Source organism: Nesoenas mayeri (genome assembly GCF_963082525.1).
Source record: "Nesoenas mayeri genome assembly, chromosome: 29".
NCBI lineage: Eukaryota > Metazoa > Chordata > Aves > Columbiformes > Columbidae > Nesoenas > Nesoenas mayeri.
This window is the reverse complement of record NC_137561.1, coordinates 1575735-1588449: the sequence shown is the minus strand read 5'-3', so window position 1 is coordinate 1588449 and position 12715 is coordinate 1575735. Positions and strand designations below refer to the sequence as shown.

General features: G+C 50.3%; 2 protein-coding genes and 1 pseudogene across 3 annotated transcripts; 2 read left to right on the top strand and 1 right to left on the bottom strand.

The window, feature by feature from the left end:
* Nucleotides 1-426: 426 nt before the first annotated feature.
* On the top strand, nt 427-1359 carry LOC308050617 (olfactory receptor 14J1-like; the record flags this gene model as incomplete). Its single annotated transcript, XM_080360775.1, has 1 exon — nt 427-1359. The coding sequence occupies one exon, from the start codon at nt 427-429 to the stop codon at nt 1357-1359; it is 933 nt and encodes a 310-aa protein (XP_080216901.1).
* A 7515-nt stretch (nt 1360-8874) lies between these two features.
* On the bottom strand, nt 8875-10075 carry LOC308050609 (olfactory receptor 14J1-like; annotated as a pseudogene). Its single transcript has one exon. The product of its transcript is annotated as an olfactory receptor 14J1-like (transcript).
* A 561-nt stretch (nt 10076-10636) lies between these two features.
* On the top strand, nt 10637-11596 carry LOC308050619 (olfactory receptor 14J1-like; the record flags this gene model as incomplete). The annotated part of the gene is made up of 1 exon (XM_080360777.1): nt 10637-11596. The coding sequence occupies one exon, from the start codon at nt 10637-10639 to the stop codon at nt 11594-11596; it is 960 nt and encodes a 319-aa protein (XP_080216903.1).
* Nucleotides 11597-12715: the final 1119 nt, after the last annotated feature.

The window sequence follows — 12715 nt, the reverse complement described above, 5'->3', positions numbered from 1 at the left end:
GTCATTATTTGAGTGGCAGCAGCACAGCTGGGTAAGTAGAAGGTTCCACAGCATGCCCGTCTGCCTTCCTGTCCTTGCTTTGTTTTCTGGTAACACTGCAGTGTTCTTCCCTGTTTCTCCACTTGTCCCTGGTGCTCTTGCTCTCTGGGGTTGGGGTGTGAGTGTGGGTCAGTTTTTTTTCTCACATCAACTCAGGGGGTCTTGCCCCAGAGGTGTGTTCATGGAAACCAGATGCCCAAGCTGTATCTTAAACTGTGATAAACTTTTTTTCTCACCTGGTAGAAAGAGAGAATGAGCAGAAACATCCCTCCATCAGGGAGGGGATTTTCCATGAGATACAGCCTGTTTATTTTCCACAGAGAAGTCTCCCCTAACTTGTCACTGTCTTTTCCTCCTTGTACAGGTCCTCATGCCCACAGGCAGCCAATGTCCAACAGCAGCTCCATCACCCACTTCCTCCTCCTGCCATTCACAGACACACGGGAGCTGCAGCTCTTGCACTTCTGGCTCTTCCTGGGCATCTACTTGGCTGCCCTCCTGGGCAACGGCCTCATCATCACCACCATAGCCTGGGACCAGCACCTGCACACTCCCATGTACTTCTTCCTGCTCAACCTCGCCCTCCTCGACCTGGGCTGCATCTCCACCATTGTCCCCAAGTCCATGGCCAATTCCCTCTGGGACACCAGGGCCATCTCCTTTTTCGGATGTGCTGCTCAGCTCTTTTTGTTTGTCTTCTGGATAACAGCAGAGTATTCTCTCCTCACCATCATGTCGTACGACCGCTACGTTGCCATCTGCAAACCCCTGCACTACGGGACCCTCCTGGGCAGCAGAGCTTGTGTCCACATGGCAGCAGCTGCCTGGGCCACTGGGTTTCTCAATGCTCTGCTGCACACGGCCAATACATTTTCACTGCCCCTGTGCAAGGGCAATGCCCTGGGCCAGTTCTTCTGTGAAATCCCCCAGATCCTCAAGCTCTCCTGCTCACACTCCTACCTCAGGGAAGCTGGGATTCTTGTGGTCACTGTCTGTTTAGCATTTGGCTGTTTTGTGTTCATCATCGTGTCCTATGTGCAGATCTTGAGGGCCGTGCTGAGGATCCCCTCTGAGCAGGGACGGCACAAAGCCTTTTCCACCTGCCTCCCTCACCTGGCCGTGGTCTCCCTTTTTGTCAGCACTGCCATGTTTGCCAACCTGAAGCCCCCCTCCATCTCCTCCCCATCCCTGGACCTGATGGTGTCAGTTCTGTACTCGGTGGTGCCTCCAGCAGTGAACCCCCTCATCTACAGCATGAGGAACCAGGAGCTCAAGGATGCCCTGTGCAAGCTCATATGCCTCTGTTTTCAGAAGCAATAAACTGGCCATCTTCTTCTATACAGGAGTTTTAATGTAGCTAATTACAAGCCCAGCCTGTCACCTGGATTTTGTGGTGGTGTTGGTTGTTTTCTTATTATGATAATCTTGTCAACCACTTTCTAATTCACTGCTGGCTTTTTTTTTAATAACTGTTGGCTGATTAAATGAGCAGCAGTGCTCTCCTTCTCTCTAAACATAATAAAAGGCTCTTTAGTGACTTGTTTTTCACTATATCCTTCCTGCAAGGGCTTTTTGGAGCTGCAGGGACAGTTCCTGTGTGTGCGGGGAAGGGAAAACAGCTCTGGCATGGCAGCCCTGCCAGGGAGCAGCAGCGCTTGTTCTTCCCGAGCTGTTCTGGTTCCACTCCACACTCTCCTTCTCATCCCTGGTGCTGGTGCAAGGCCTGAGTGCTCTGGCATCTTGGTCACCATCCTGCTGTGTGTCAGTGCTCTGGGTGCAGGCAGGGACAGGCAATGGGCACTGCTGTGACAGTGCTGGCCTCACAACAGCCTTTCCAGATAGAGAGGTGATCTCCTATGGGCAGGGCCTGAAGGTTTAAGTCTTCTAACAGAGATTCTTCCAAGAACATGTCCAAGAAAGTGACCCACAGATGAAACCCCGGTGTACAGCTGAACAGTGTGTGTGTGCAGGGCTGGCACACAGCAGTGTCCTCTCACAGCCAGGCTCCTGCCAGAGACCTGCAGGACCAGCAGAGCAGGGCTGGGCTGTGCCCCTGTGCACTGGACACCCCGTGGAAGGAGCTCCAGGTCAATCATCATGGACTGGCCCCTCATAACCACCATTTCCAGCACTGGCCTCTCCCCCCAGCTCAGAGTTTTTTGTGCCTCCATGGAATCGCACTGAATGAGTAGGTCAGAAATCCATGTTTTCATTGTACAGATGGGATGTGAGCATGCAGAACAGGTACATGAGTTGACATGAACTTGAGTCAGCACAAACACCATCAGCTATTCCTTGGGGTTCCATGATGGCCTGTGGGACAGACAGGGTCTCGACATCATTTGTCGAGAATGTCAGAACTCACTGGTATCTTGATTGTTGTCAGGGAAACCAAGGACTTCTTTGGCCATTCAGCTGCGGATGCAGATTGGCAGGAGGGGACACTGACAGGACAGCACCTGGATTGACATGCAGGCTGATCAATTAAATATTCCCTATGATTAGCGCCATGCTCAGTCTAAAGCTGGAGCCGGCTTTTGGGCTTGTTACATCCGTTACTTTGGGTTTTCCAGCTGGTTTGGTGAGTTCCACTCAGAAGTTTCATCCTGTCAGGAGTTTGATGTCAGTTCGGCCTTTTGCCGTTCTGCCATTTTGCCGTTGGCCTTTGGGCCTTTCTGCCTGTTGCCCTTTTGCTCTCTCTCGCTGGGATGGGCTGTTCAGGACCAAGGTGCTCCCTTCTGCAGGACTGGCTGCTCCGTGTGACTGGAGTTACACGGGGGATAGCACTGAGTGTATTTTCTTAATTTAATTTACCTATTTCTATTTAATTTACCTGGACTATTGTCAGTGAAACCAAGGACTTCTCTGGAGTGCAGCTGCAGGTGCAAACTGGTAAGAGGAGGCACAGACAGGACAGCACCTTGATTAACATCCAGGTCAATCAAGGAGCTATTCTCTACCAGTAGCATCATGCTCAGTATAAAGCTGGAGATGCCTTTTCCAGCCCATTAGTTTTGGTTTTCTGGCTGCTTTGCTTAGCTCTGTTCGGAAGTTCCATTCTATTGGGAGTTCAGTGTTAGTTCAGTTTTATGACATTTTGCTCTTTTTCAGTTGGCCCTTGGGCCTCTCTGCCTTTTGCACTTGTACTTTCTCTTGCTGGGATCAGCTGTTCAGGACCAGGGTGCTCTCTTCTTTTGGGCTGCCTGTTCAGCATAACTGGAGTTCTGTGGGGGATTGCACTGAGTGTCATATATTTTACTTTATGTATATCTTAGTATAAGTATATTATTAGTAGTAGTGTATTATTTTTATTGTCTTATTAATTTTTTGTCTAAACCCACATGTTTCTCCCTTCCCATTCAGTTCTCTCCCTTATCCCACCTGGAGACTGGGAGCAGAATATGAGCAGCTATCAAGGACTTAGATGACATGAAAGGGCAGTAGTAGCTTCAGAAATCCTGAAAATCGCTTTCCAAGATGATGGGAGGACGGAAACAGCATGAGAAAGGAAAACCTTTCTCACTACAGCTCTGGAGGTCCAGAGTGGAGCTCAGGATCAAGAAATGTCATTCCGAGCGCAGTGCTGTGGTCATTCAGGACTCAGGATCAGCCATGACTTTGTGTTTCCAGGAACAGCTGGTGAGGATGGAGAGACAGCAGCACAGGTGGGGACACACTGGGCTGAGAACAAGGTGGAGAAGCACATGGGTTGTCTGCAGCCTGTAAGGAAACAGCCACAGGCCTGGGACAGTGCAGGATGGACCGTGGTGGACATGGCCAAGGGTGCTGGCAAGGCTGGATGTCCCTGCAAGAGCCAAGGTCTTTGTCCCCTTGGTTATGGCTGGTGTCCCTGCCAGTGAGGTCTAAGAAAAGGCACAGTCATCATGGTCAAGGGGCTTCCTTGCCTCCTTGCACCCTCTCACGGAGACAGGGAGGTATGACACCATTGTCCTTCACTTGGCATCACACTGCTCACAGCCCCAGGAAGAGCCCTGAGCCACACCTGAGGGACAGGATCTCCCTTCCAGGGGCAGGGGCTCAAGGCTTGGCCATTGTCCTTCATCAGACAAACCAAGGGCTTTCTCAGCATCAGAGCTGCTGCACTTTGCCTTTGCCTGATGCAATCACTGCCTCCAATTATTTGCTCTAAGGAGTCCCTGGGAGGCTTTGTCAGTAACAGCCCTCAGTGGGGCCCATTAATTCTTCAAGGTACTTTGGAGTTTGCTTCTGGCTTGGACTTCTTGAGCAGATTCTTCAGTCTGTGCTTGGTATCTGAGGTTCATGGACTCAGCACCAAACACACCATGGAGCTCATTAAAACACAGAAAGCCCTAAGGAGCGATGTTTCTTTCCCTAATTTTCTTCAAATCTTCCAGACTTGTAGAACTAACTGGAGAGGTTTCAATGGGACACTTGCTGATGAAGATTTCAAAGAAGATTTCATAAAGGAGGGTTTTTTCTTTCAAGGGTATTTTCTGTCATTTGTCAGTGTATGGAAGAAGGGACAGCAGCATTCTACACTGGACATTGATCCTGAGGGTCTCCTGGAGACACTTGGACAGGCAGGAGAACAGTCCCTTGAGGATGGACACTGTATGCACAACCTGGCTCCTCACCCCCACCCCCAGTCTGCCGCTTCCCTCATTGGCCACCAGAGATTGCATCACTTTTCCTCCATCAGACTTCTCCACTGAGCTCTGCAGGAGATGCTGCAGCTCCTGTGCACCAGCTCCACCTGCTCTCCTGTGCAAACACTGCACAGTTCAATCAACAGCAAAACACTTTCCTCAGCTGTGTGTGTAAGTGGATCTGATGAGGTCCAGCATCCACAAGGGACACCCACACAAGAACTGCTTTAGACAGAGAGACAGGAGAGGATAGAAATAAACACAATGAACGTGTTGACTGCCATGTCAATTAGAGCTCTGAAGAATGGGGCAAGTTTGTAACTCCCTGAAGCTCAAAGCAGAAACCAGACAGTTGAGAGGCCACTGAATGACCAAAGAGCAAGTGGAGGAGAAACCTGAGAGCACTGGGAAGGGCAAACGTCCAGACAGGGCTGGAAAGTTGTCCTTGGACAGGGACATTGAATCAGGAGAGGTGGGAACTCCTGAATGACGAGGGAGATGAAATCAGAGGGTTGGTAATAGAAATACAGGGGAAGACCAATATTTCTTCTCCTTCCCTTATTAAACTTCCCCATAATTCCCTTTTTGCTTTTTTTCTTTTAAATTTTAATATGTTAAAAATACAACTAAACAAAAATCTCCAATCAAAGAAAAGAACAAATCAAACAAAATAAACAAGAACACCCACAAAACCAAAGCAAAACAAAAACCAAACCAACTAACCAAGAAGAACAACCAAAACCAAAACACAAACCAACCAACGAATCAACTAAACAAAAATACCAAAACGAAAAAACAACAACAAAAAAGTGGATGTTTCCAGGCAGACATCAGTCATCACTTGTCTCACCATAAACAGCCAGGGCCATTTTAGGGCCCAGTGTACCTGAGGTGCTGGGCTGGGATTGGCATCTGTCACACAGGACCTGGGGAGACCAGAGCACCTTGCAGTGCAGGTGGAGCCTGGGCAGGGCTTCCCGGGGCATCTACACTGGCACCAGGTCTTTGTGTCCCTGAAGCTGAAGACATTTGTGTCTTAAATCCATCCCAAGTTCTGGAAAAGTCTTTCATTAACTGACATCTGATGGCCCTACAAGCATGAAGACAAGATCATGTTGTGTCTTGCACAGCGCCCCATGCCCTCTGAATCTGCCCTGCCCAGGACTCGTCACACGTTGCCCAGAGCGAGTCACACTGAGGTGTTGGCTGATTCCCTGGCTGAGATGTTGGTTTAGATGGTCACCTACAGCACAGGTGGATCCTGCCCCATCATCGCCTGCTCTGCTCCAGTCTGAAACAGAGCCCAACATCACAATGGGATCATGAGAGAACTGAGGTTGAAGGGACCTCAGGAGTCTGCAGTCCAACCCGTCACCAACTGGGTCACACCAAGGTGTTCAAGCCTTGATTCAATCAGAGCTTTAGCAGGACTAGAGAAGTGATCAACCCTTTGTAGTGGGCACTGGTGAGGCTGCACCTTGAATCCTGGGGTCAGTTTGAGGCCCCTCATGGCAAGGAAGACATTGAGGTGCTGGAGAGAGTTCAGAGGAGGGTGACAAGGCTGGTGAAGGGTCTGGAGCACCAGTCTCACGAGGAGCGGTTGAGGGAGCTGGGGCTGTTCAGCCTGGAGAACAGGAGGCTGAGGTGAGACCTTATTACTCTCTACAGCTGCCTAAAAGGAGGTTTTATCATGGTGGGTGTTGGTCTCTTCTCCCAAGTAGCAAGTCATAGGACAAGAGGAAATGACCTCAAGTTGCACACGGGGAGGTTTAGATTGGATATTAGTAAAAAATTCTACAGTAAAAGGGTTTTGAAGCAACGGAACAGACTGCCCAGTGAGGTTGTGGAGTCCCCATCACTGAAGGTGTTTAAAACACAGATAGATGGGGCTCTTAGGGACATGGTTTAGTGTCAGATTTGGGTTATAGTTAACCTGATGATCTTAAGGGTCTCTTCCAACCACAAATATTCTATGAATCCATGATAAGTCATGTTTGCTATTTTCTTTCTCAGAGGACCATGCAGCCTCCCTGAGAGCCAGGACTTTTCTGAGGTGTTGGAGAGACGTCTCACGGTCACACCAGCCAGTTCCACCAGCCCCTGTCTGTCCCTTCCCAGACCAAACCTCTTCTCCATATCCCAACCTTCCAGGCGAGTTTCTGGGACACAGCAAATGCTGTCCAGGTCCTCTGGGCCTGTTCAGAGAGAGCAGCTTGACAACATGGTGATGGGCTCTCTGTGCACCTCAAAGCTTTCCTGAACATTTTTCTCAATGTCCCGCTTGTACCCAACATTTCTGGTCCTTGAGCTGTACATGAGGGGATTGAGCAGGGATGTGGGGATGGTGTAGAAAAAAGGCTTTGTCAAACTGTCTTGTGAGGGCTGTTCTGGGCATCCCACAGTCCAGGGTGAGGGTGCTGGAGAAACCAGTGGCATTGGTGAGAGGTCCAGGTGGAGAAGGCCTTGTGCCTGTCTACACTGGGGTAGAGCAGTGATGCATTCATGGGACGCCCATGCGAACAGGAAGCCTTGAGATCATTGAGTCCAACCATAACCCAGCTCTTGCACTAAACCATGTCCATGAGAACCTCAACTAAACACCTTTAAACCCCTCCAGGAGTGGTGACTCCCCCACTGCCCTGGGCAGCCTGTTCCAATGCCTGACAACCCTTTCCAGGAAATACTTTTTGCCTAATATCCAGTCTAAACCTCCCATGGTGCAAATTGCAGCCAATTCCGCTTGTCCTATCACTTGCTACTTGGTTGAAGAGACCAAGACTCGCAATATTGCAACCTCCTATCAGGCAGTTGTGAACAGTGAGAAGGTCTCCCCTCAATCTCCTGTTCTCCAGGCTGAACAGCCCCAGCTCCCTCAACCGCTCCTCATCACACTTGTGCTCCAGCCCCTCAGCAGCTTTGTCGCCTCCTCTGCACTATCTCTAGTAACTCAATGTCCTTCTTGAGATGAAGGGCCCAAAACTGAACAGGGGATTCAAGGTGCGGCCTCACCAATGCTGAGTACAGCGGCACAATCACTTCTCTATTCCTGCTGGCCACACTATTTCTGATACAAGCCAGGATGCTGGTGGCCTTTTTGGCCACCTGGAAACATTCTGGCTCATATTCAGGCAGCTATCCATCAACACCCGCACATCCCTTTCCACCAGGCAGCTTTGCAGCCACTCCTCCCTGAGCCTCTAGCGCTGCCTGGGGTTGTTGTGACCCAATGTAGGACCCAGCACTTGGCTTTGTTAAGCCTCAGACAATAGGCCTCAGCCCCATGATCCAGCATGTCCAGATCTTTAGGCATGGCCATCCTCATGTCCCACCTCATGAGGAATGGACATGGGGACCTCATTTCAAGGCAAAACATCCTAGTGCTGCATTCAGGCCCTCATGGAACCTACAGGAGTAGCTGATGGTGTTTGTGCTGAGTTGGGTTCATCTTATGTACATTAAATGCATGCTCATATCTCATCCATGCAATGGAAACGTTGGCTTCTGACTTACTCATTCAGTGTCCTTGTGTTGAGGGATGAACAACCTCTCTCAGCTGGGGTGAAGGGCCAGTGCTGGAAAAGGTGGTTCTGAGGGGCTGGTCTGTGATGACTGTGCTGGGCCAGTTTCCCCAGGTTGTCCCATGAACATGGACACACAGCAGCCCCTGCTCTGCTGGTGCTTCAGGGCTCTCCCAGGAGGCCTGGCTGGGAGAGGACCCTGCTGTGTGCCAGCCCTGCACACTCACACACTTCAGCCCTTCACTGGTATTTTCTTCTCTGGGGCATTTGCCAGTTCAGCCCTCCCACCCCCTCCTGAATTGTGCCACCGCCTGCCCTCTCCCCAGCCCAGCCCGGCAGAGCAGCCACACTGGAACTGGAACTGGTCCCACAGCAGTGGGGACCAGTGAGAATGAAGGACAGTGAGAATGTTCATCCAGCCGGCAAGCTGAGTGGGTCTCCAGCACAGGCAGCTTGCAGACCTAGGTCCAGACTGGCTCCCCAGGACAGCATGAGGATTTGGCCAAGGGGATCCTCAGGAAGGTCCAGCGGACTGTGGTGCCCAGGGCCATGGGGTGAGTCTGCAGGCTCATGCTGGTCAGGATGGGAGGAAGACCCAGCTCAGGGTGGCTCCTACTCACTCCCCCTCAGCACACAGACATGGTTCCTGCAGCCCCAGAGATCCCAGAGAGAGGAATCTGGGCAAATAGTCAGTGCAAGGTACTTTATTTCACTTTATACACATGGAGAGTACGGGTCCTTATTTATACAAAGACTATGGAACACACCAGACAGGTAGATATGGACACAGCCATAAGAACAGTAATAATTTTGCTTGTGGATACAATTAATACAAGCAAGAAAAGCAAGCACCAGAAAGGAAAACAAACAAACAAACAAACAAACAAACAAACAAAAAAAACTAAACCACAAAAGCTACAGAACTCAGATTGAACAAGTGACATGCAGAAGCAGGAGGTCACTTCATTACAGCTTTTGAAAAGCAAACAGTCATCATTTTCCTTATAGACTCCTTGAATTCCCTGTTCCTCATGCTGTAGATGAGGGGGTTCACTGCTGGAGGCACCACCGAGTACAGAACAGACACCACCAGATCCAGGGATGGGGAGGAGATGGAGGGGGGCTTCACGTAGGGAAACATGCCAGTGCTGACAAACAGGGAGACCACGGCCAGGTGAGGGAGGCAGGTGGAAAAGGCTTTGTGCCGTCCCTGCTCAGAGGGGATCCTCAGCACGGCCCTCAAGATCTGCACATAGGAAACCACGATGAACACAAAACAGCCAAATATTAAACAGACACTAACCAAAAAAAGTCCAAGTTCTCTGAGGTAAGAGTGTGAGCAGGAGAGCTTGAGGATCTGGGGCATTTCACAGAAGAACTGGCCCAGGGCATTGCCCTTGCACAGGGGCAGTGAAAATGTATTGGCCGTGTGCAGCAGAGCATTGAGAAACCCAGCGGCCCAGGCAGCTGCTGCCATGTGGACACAAGCTCTGCTGCCCAGGAGGGTCCCGTAGTGCAGGGGTTTGCAGATGGCAATGTAGTGGTCGTACGACATGATGGTAAGAAGGTAAAACTCTGCACCAAGCAAGAAAAATACAAAGAAGACCTGGGCAGCACATCTTGCAAAGGAAATGACCCACAGAGAGTTGGCCATGGATTGGGGACAGTAGTGGAGATGGAGCCCAGGTCGAGGAGGGCAAGGTTGAGCAGGAAGAAGTACATGGGGGTGTGCAGGTGCTGGTCCCAGGCTATGGTGGTGATGATGAGGCCGTTGCCCAGGAGGGCAGCCAGGTAGATGCCCAGGAAGAGCCAGAAGTGCAAGAGCTGCAGCTCCCGTGTGTCTGTGAACGGCAGGAGGAGGAACTGGGTGATGGAGCTGCTGTTGGACATTGGCTGCCTGTGGGCATGAGGACCTGTGCAAGAAGGAAAGACAGTGTCAAGTTAGGGGACACTTCTCTGAGGAAAATAAACATACTGTTTCTCATGGAAAACCCCCTCCCTGATGGAGGGATGTTTCCACTCATTCTCTTTGTCTACCAATTGAGAAAAACAGTTCATCACGGTTTAAAATACAGCTTGGGCATCTGGTTTCCATGCACACACCTGTGAGGCAAGATCCACTGAATTGGTGTAAGAACAAAAACTGATCCCCATTCCCATCCCTTGCTCTCTGGGGTTGGGGTGCAAATGTCGGTCACTTCTTGTTCTGACACCAACTCAAGGGGTCTTGCCCCAGAGCTGTGTTCGTGGAAACCAGATGTCCAAGCTGTCTTTTAAGCTGTGATGAACAGTTTTCTCAGCTGGTAGAAAGAGAGAATGAGCTGAAACATCCCTCCATCAGGGAGGGGGTTTTCCATGAGAAACAGCATGTTTATTTTCCTCAGAGAATTCTCCCCTAACTTGTCACTGTTTTTTCCTCCTATGACAGGTCCTCATGCCCACAGGCAGCCAATGTCCAACAGCAGCTCCATCACCCATTTCCTCCTCCTGCCGTTCACAGATACACAGGAGCTGCAGCTCTTGCACTTCTGGCTCTTCCTGGGCATCTACCTGGCTGCCCTCTTGGGCAACGGCCTCATCATCACCACCATAGCCTGGGACCAGCACCTGCACACCCCCATGTACTTCTTCCTACTCAACCTCGCCCTCCTCGACCTGGGCTCCATCTCCACCACTCTCCCCAAATCCATGGCAAACTCTCTGTGGGATTCAAGGGTCATTTCCAATGCAGGGTGTGCTGCCCAGGTCTTCTTTGTATTTTTCTTGCTTGGTACAGAGTTTTCTATGCTCACAGTCATGTGCTACGACCGCTACGTTGCCATCTGCAAACCCCTGCACTACGGGACCCTCCTGGGCAGCAGAGCTTGTGTCCACATGGCAGCAGCTGCCTGGGCCACTGGGTTTCTCAATGCTCTGCTGCACACGGCCAATACATTTTCACTGCCCCTGTGCAAGGGCAATGCCCTGGGACAGTTCTTCTGTGAAATCCCCCAGATCCTCAAGCTCTCCTGCTCACACTCCTACCTCAGGGAACTTGGGCTTCTTGTGGTTGGTGTCTCTTTATCATTTGTGTGTTTTGTGTTCATAGTGGTGTCGTATGTGCAGATCTTGAGGGCCGTGCTGAGGATCCCCTCTGAGCAGGGACGGCACAAAGCCTTTTCCACCTGCCTCCCTCACCTGGCCGTGGTCTCCCTGTTCCTCAGCACTGGCGTCTTTGCCCACCTGAAGCCCCCCTCTATATCCTCCCCATCCCTGGATCTGGTGGTGTCTGTTCTGTACTCGGTGGTGCCTCCAGCAGTGAACCCCCTCATCTACAGCATGAGGAACCAGGAGCTCAAGGAGTCCATTAGAAAAGTGATTTCATGGGTGTTTGTCAATACTGATCAGCTTTCCATCACCGTCCACAAATGATGTCTATTTGTATCCCAATGCAGGCCTGTACCTTGTTTTATCCCTTTTACTTTGTTAGCATTACCCATATTGTTATTTATGGTTTTTATGTTCGTACATAATTGTTTGTGTTTAGCTGACTATCCTGAAACATGTAGCCATTATCAATATTTTTAAAATACCTGAAACCTGTATAAATGTTTTCCTAACACTGTGCCAGAGCTTGGTCTCCCATAGAATCTCTGTAATAAAATGACATCTCTTCTATGCAGTTGCTCAATATTTGGTTGTTCTTCTAAAGCTGATCTCAACAGCAGGCCCAGGAATTTCACTCAAAAAGGCCTGAGGTCAAAGCTCGTTGTCACGTTGGTAGCTCATAGACAACAGAGTTGTGGTTTAAGACACAACCCTTGTTGTCTGTTGACAGTGAAGAAGGGGAGTGGTCATGAGATAGTCAGGCTGGGCTGTCCCAGAGCATGATGGGACAGAGGATAATCCTCCAGGAGAGGAATCTGGAGCTGTCTGGAGAGCCCATGAGATACACATGGACGGTGTGTGCCTGAGGTGGGCAGTGACTGGAGCCCACAGAGTGAGACATGGCCCAAGGTGGAGTCAGCCCATGGCAAAGCACTAAATCCAGGTGTCTGCAGGGAAACAAAGATGGAAACAGCCCACACCACACAGACCCATTCCAATAGGCAACAGCACAGTATCACAGTATCACAGTGTCACAGTATGTTTGGGATTGGAAGGAACCTCAAAAGATTATCTAGTCCAATCCCCCTTCTGGAGCAGGAACGCCTTGATGAGGTCACACAGGAACATGTCCAGGCGGGTTTTGAATGTCTCCAGAGAAGGAGACTCCACAACCCCCTGGGCAGCCTGTTCCAGTGTCTGTCACCCTTACTGAGAAGAAGTTTTTTCTCAAATTTAAGTGGAACCTCTTGTGTTACAGCTTGATCCCATTACCCCTTGTCCTATCATTGTTTGCCACCAAGAAGAGCCTGGCTCCATCCTCCTGACACTCACCCTTTATATATTTATAAGCATTAATAAGGTCACCCCTCAGTCTCCTTTTCTCCAGACTAAAGAGAACGAGCTCCCTCAGCCATTCTTCATAAGGGAGATGCTCCACTCCCT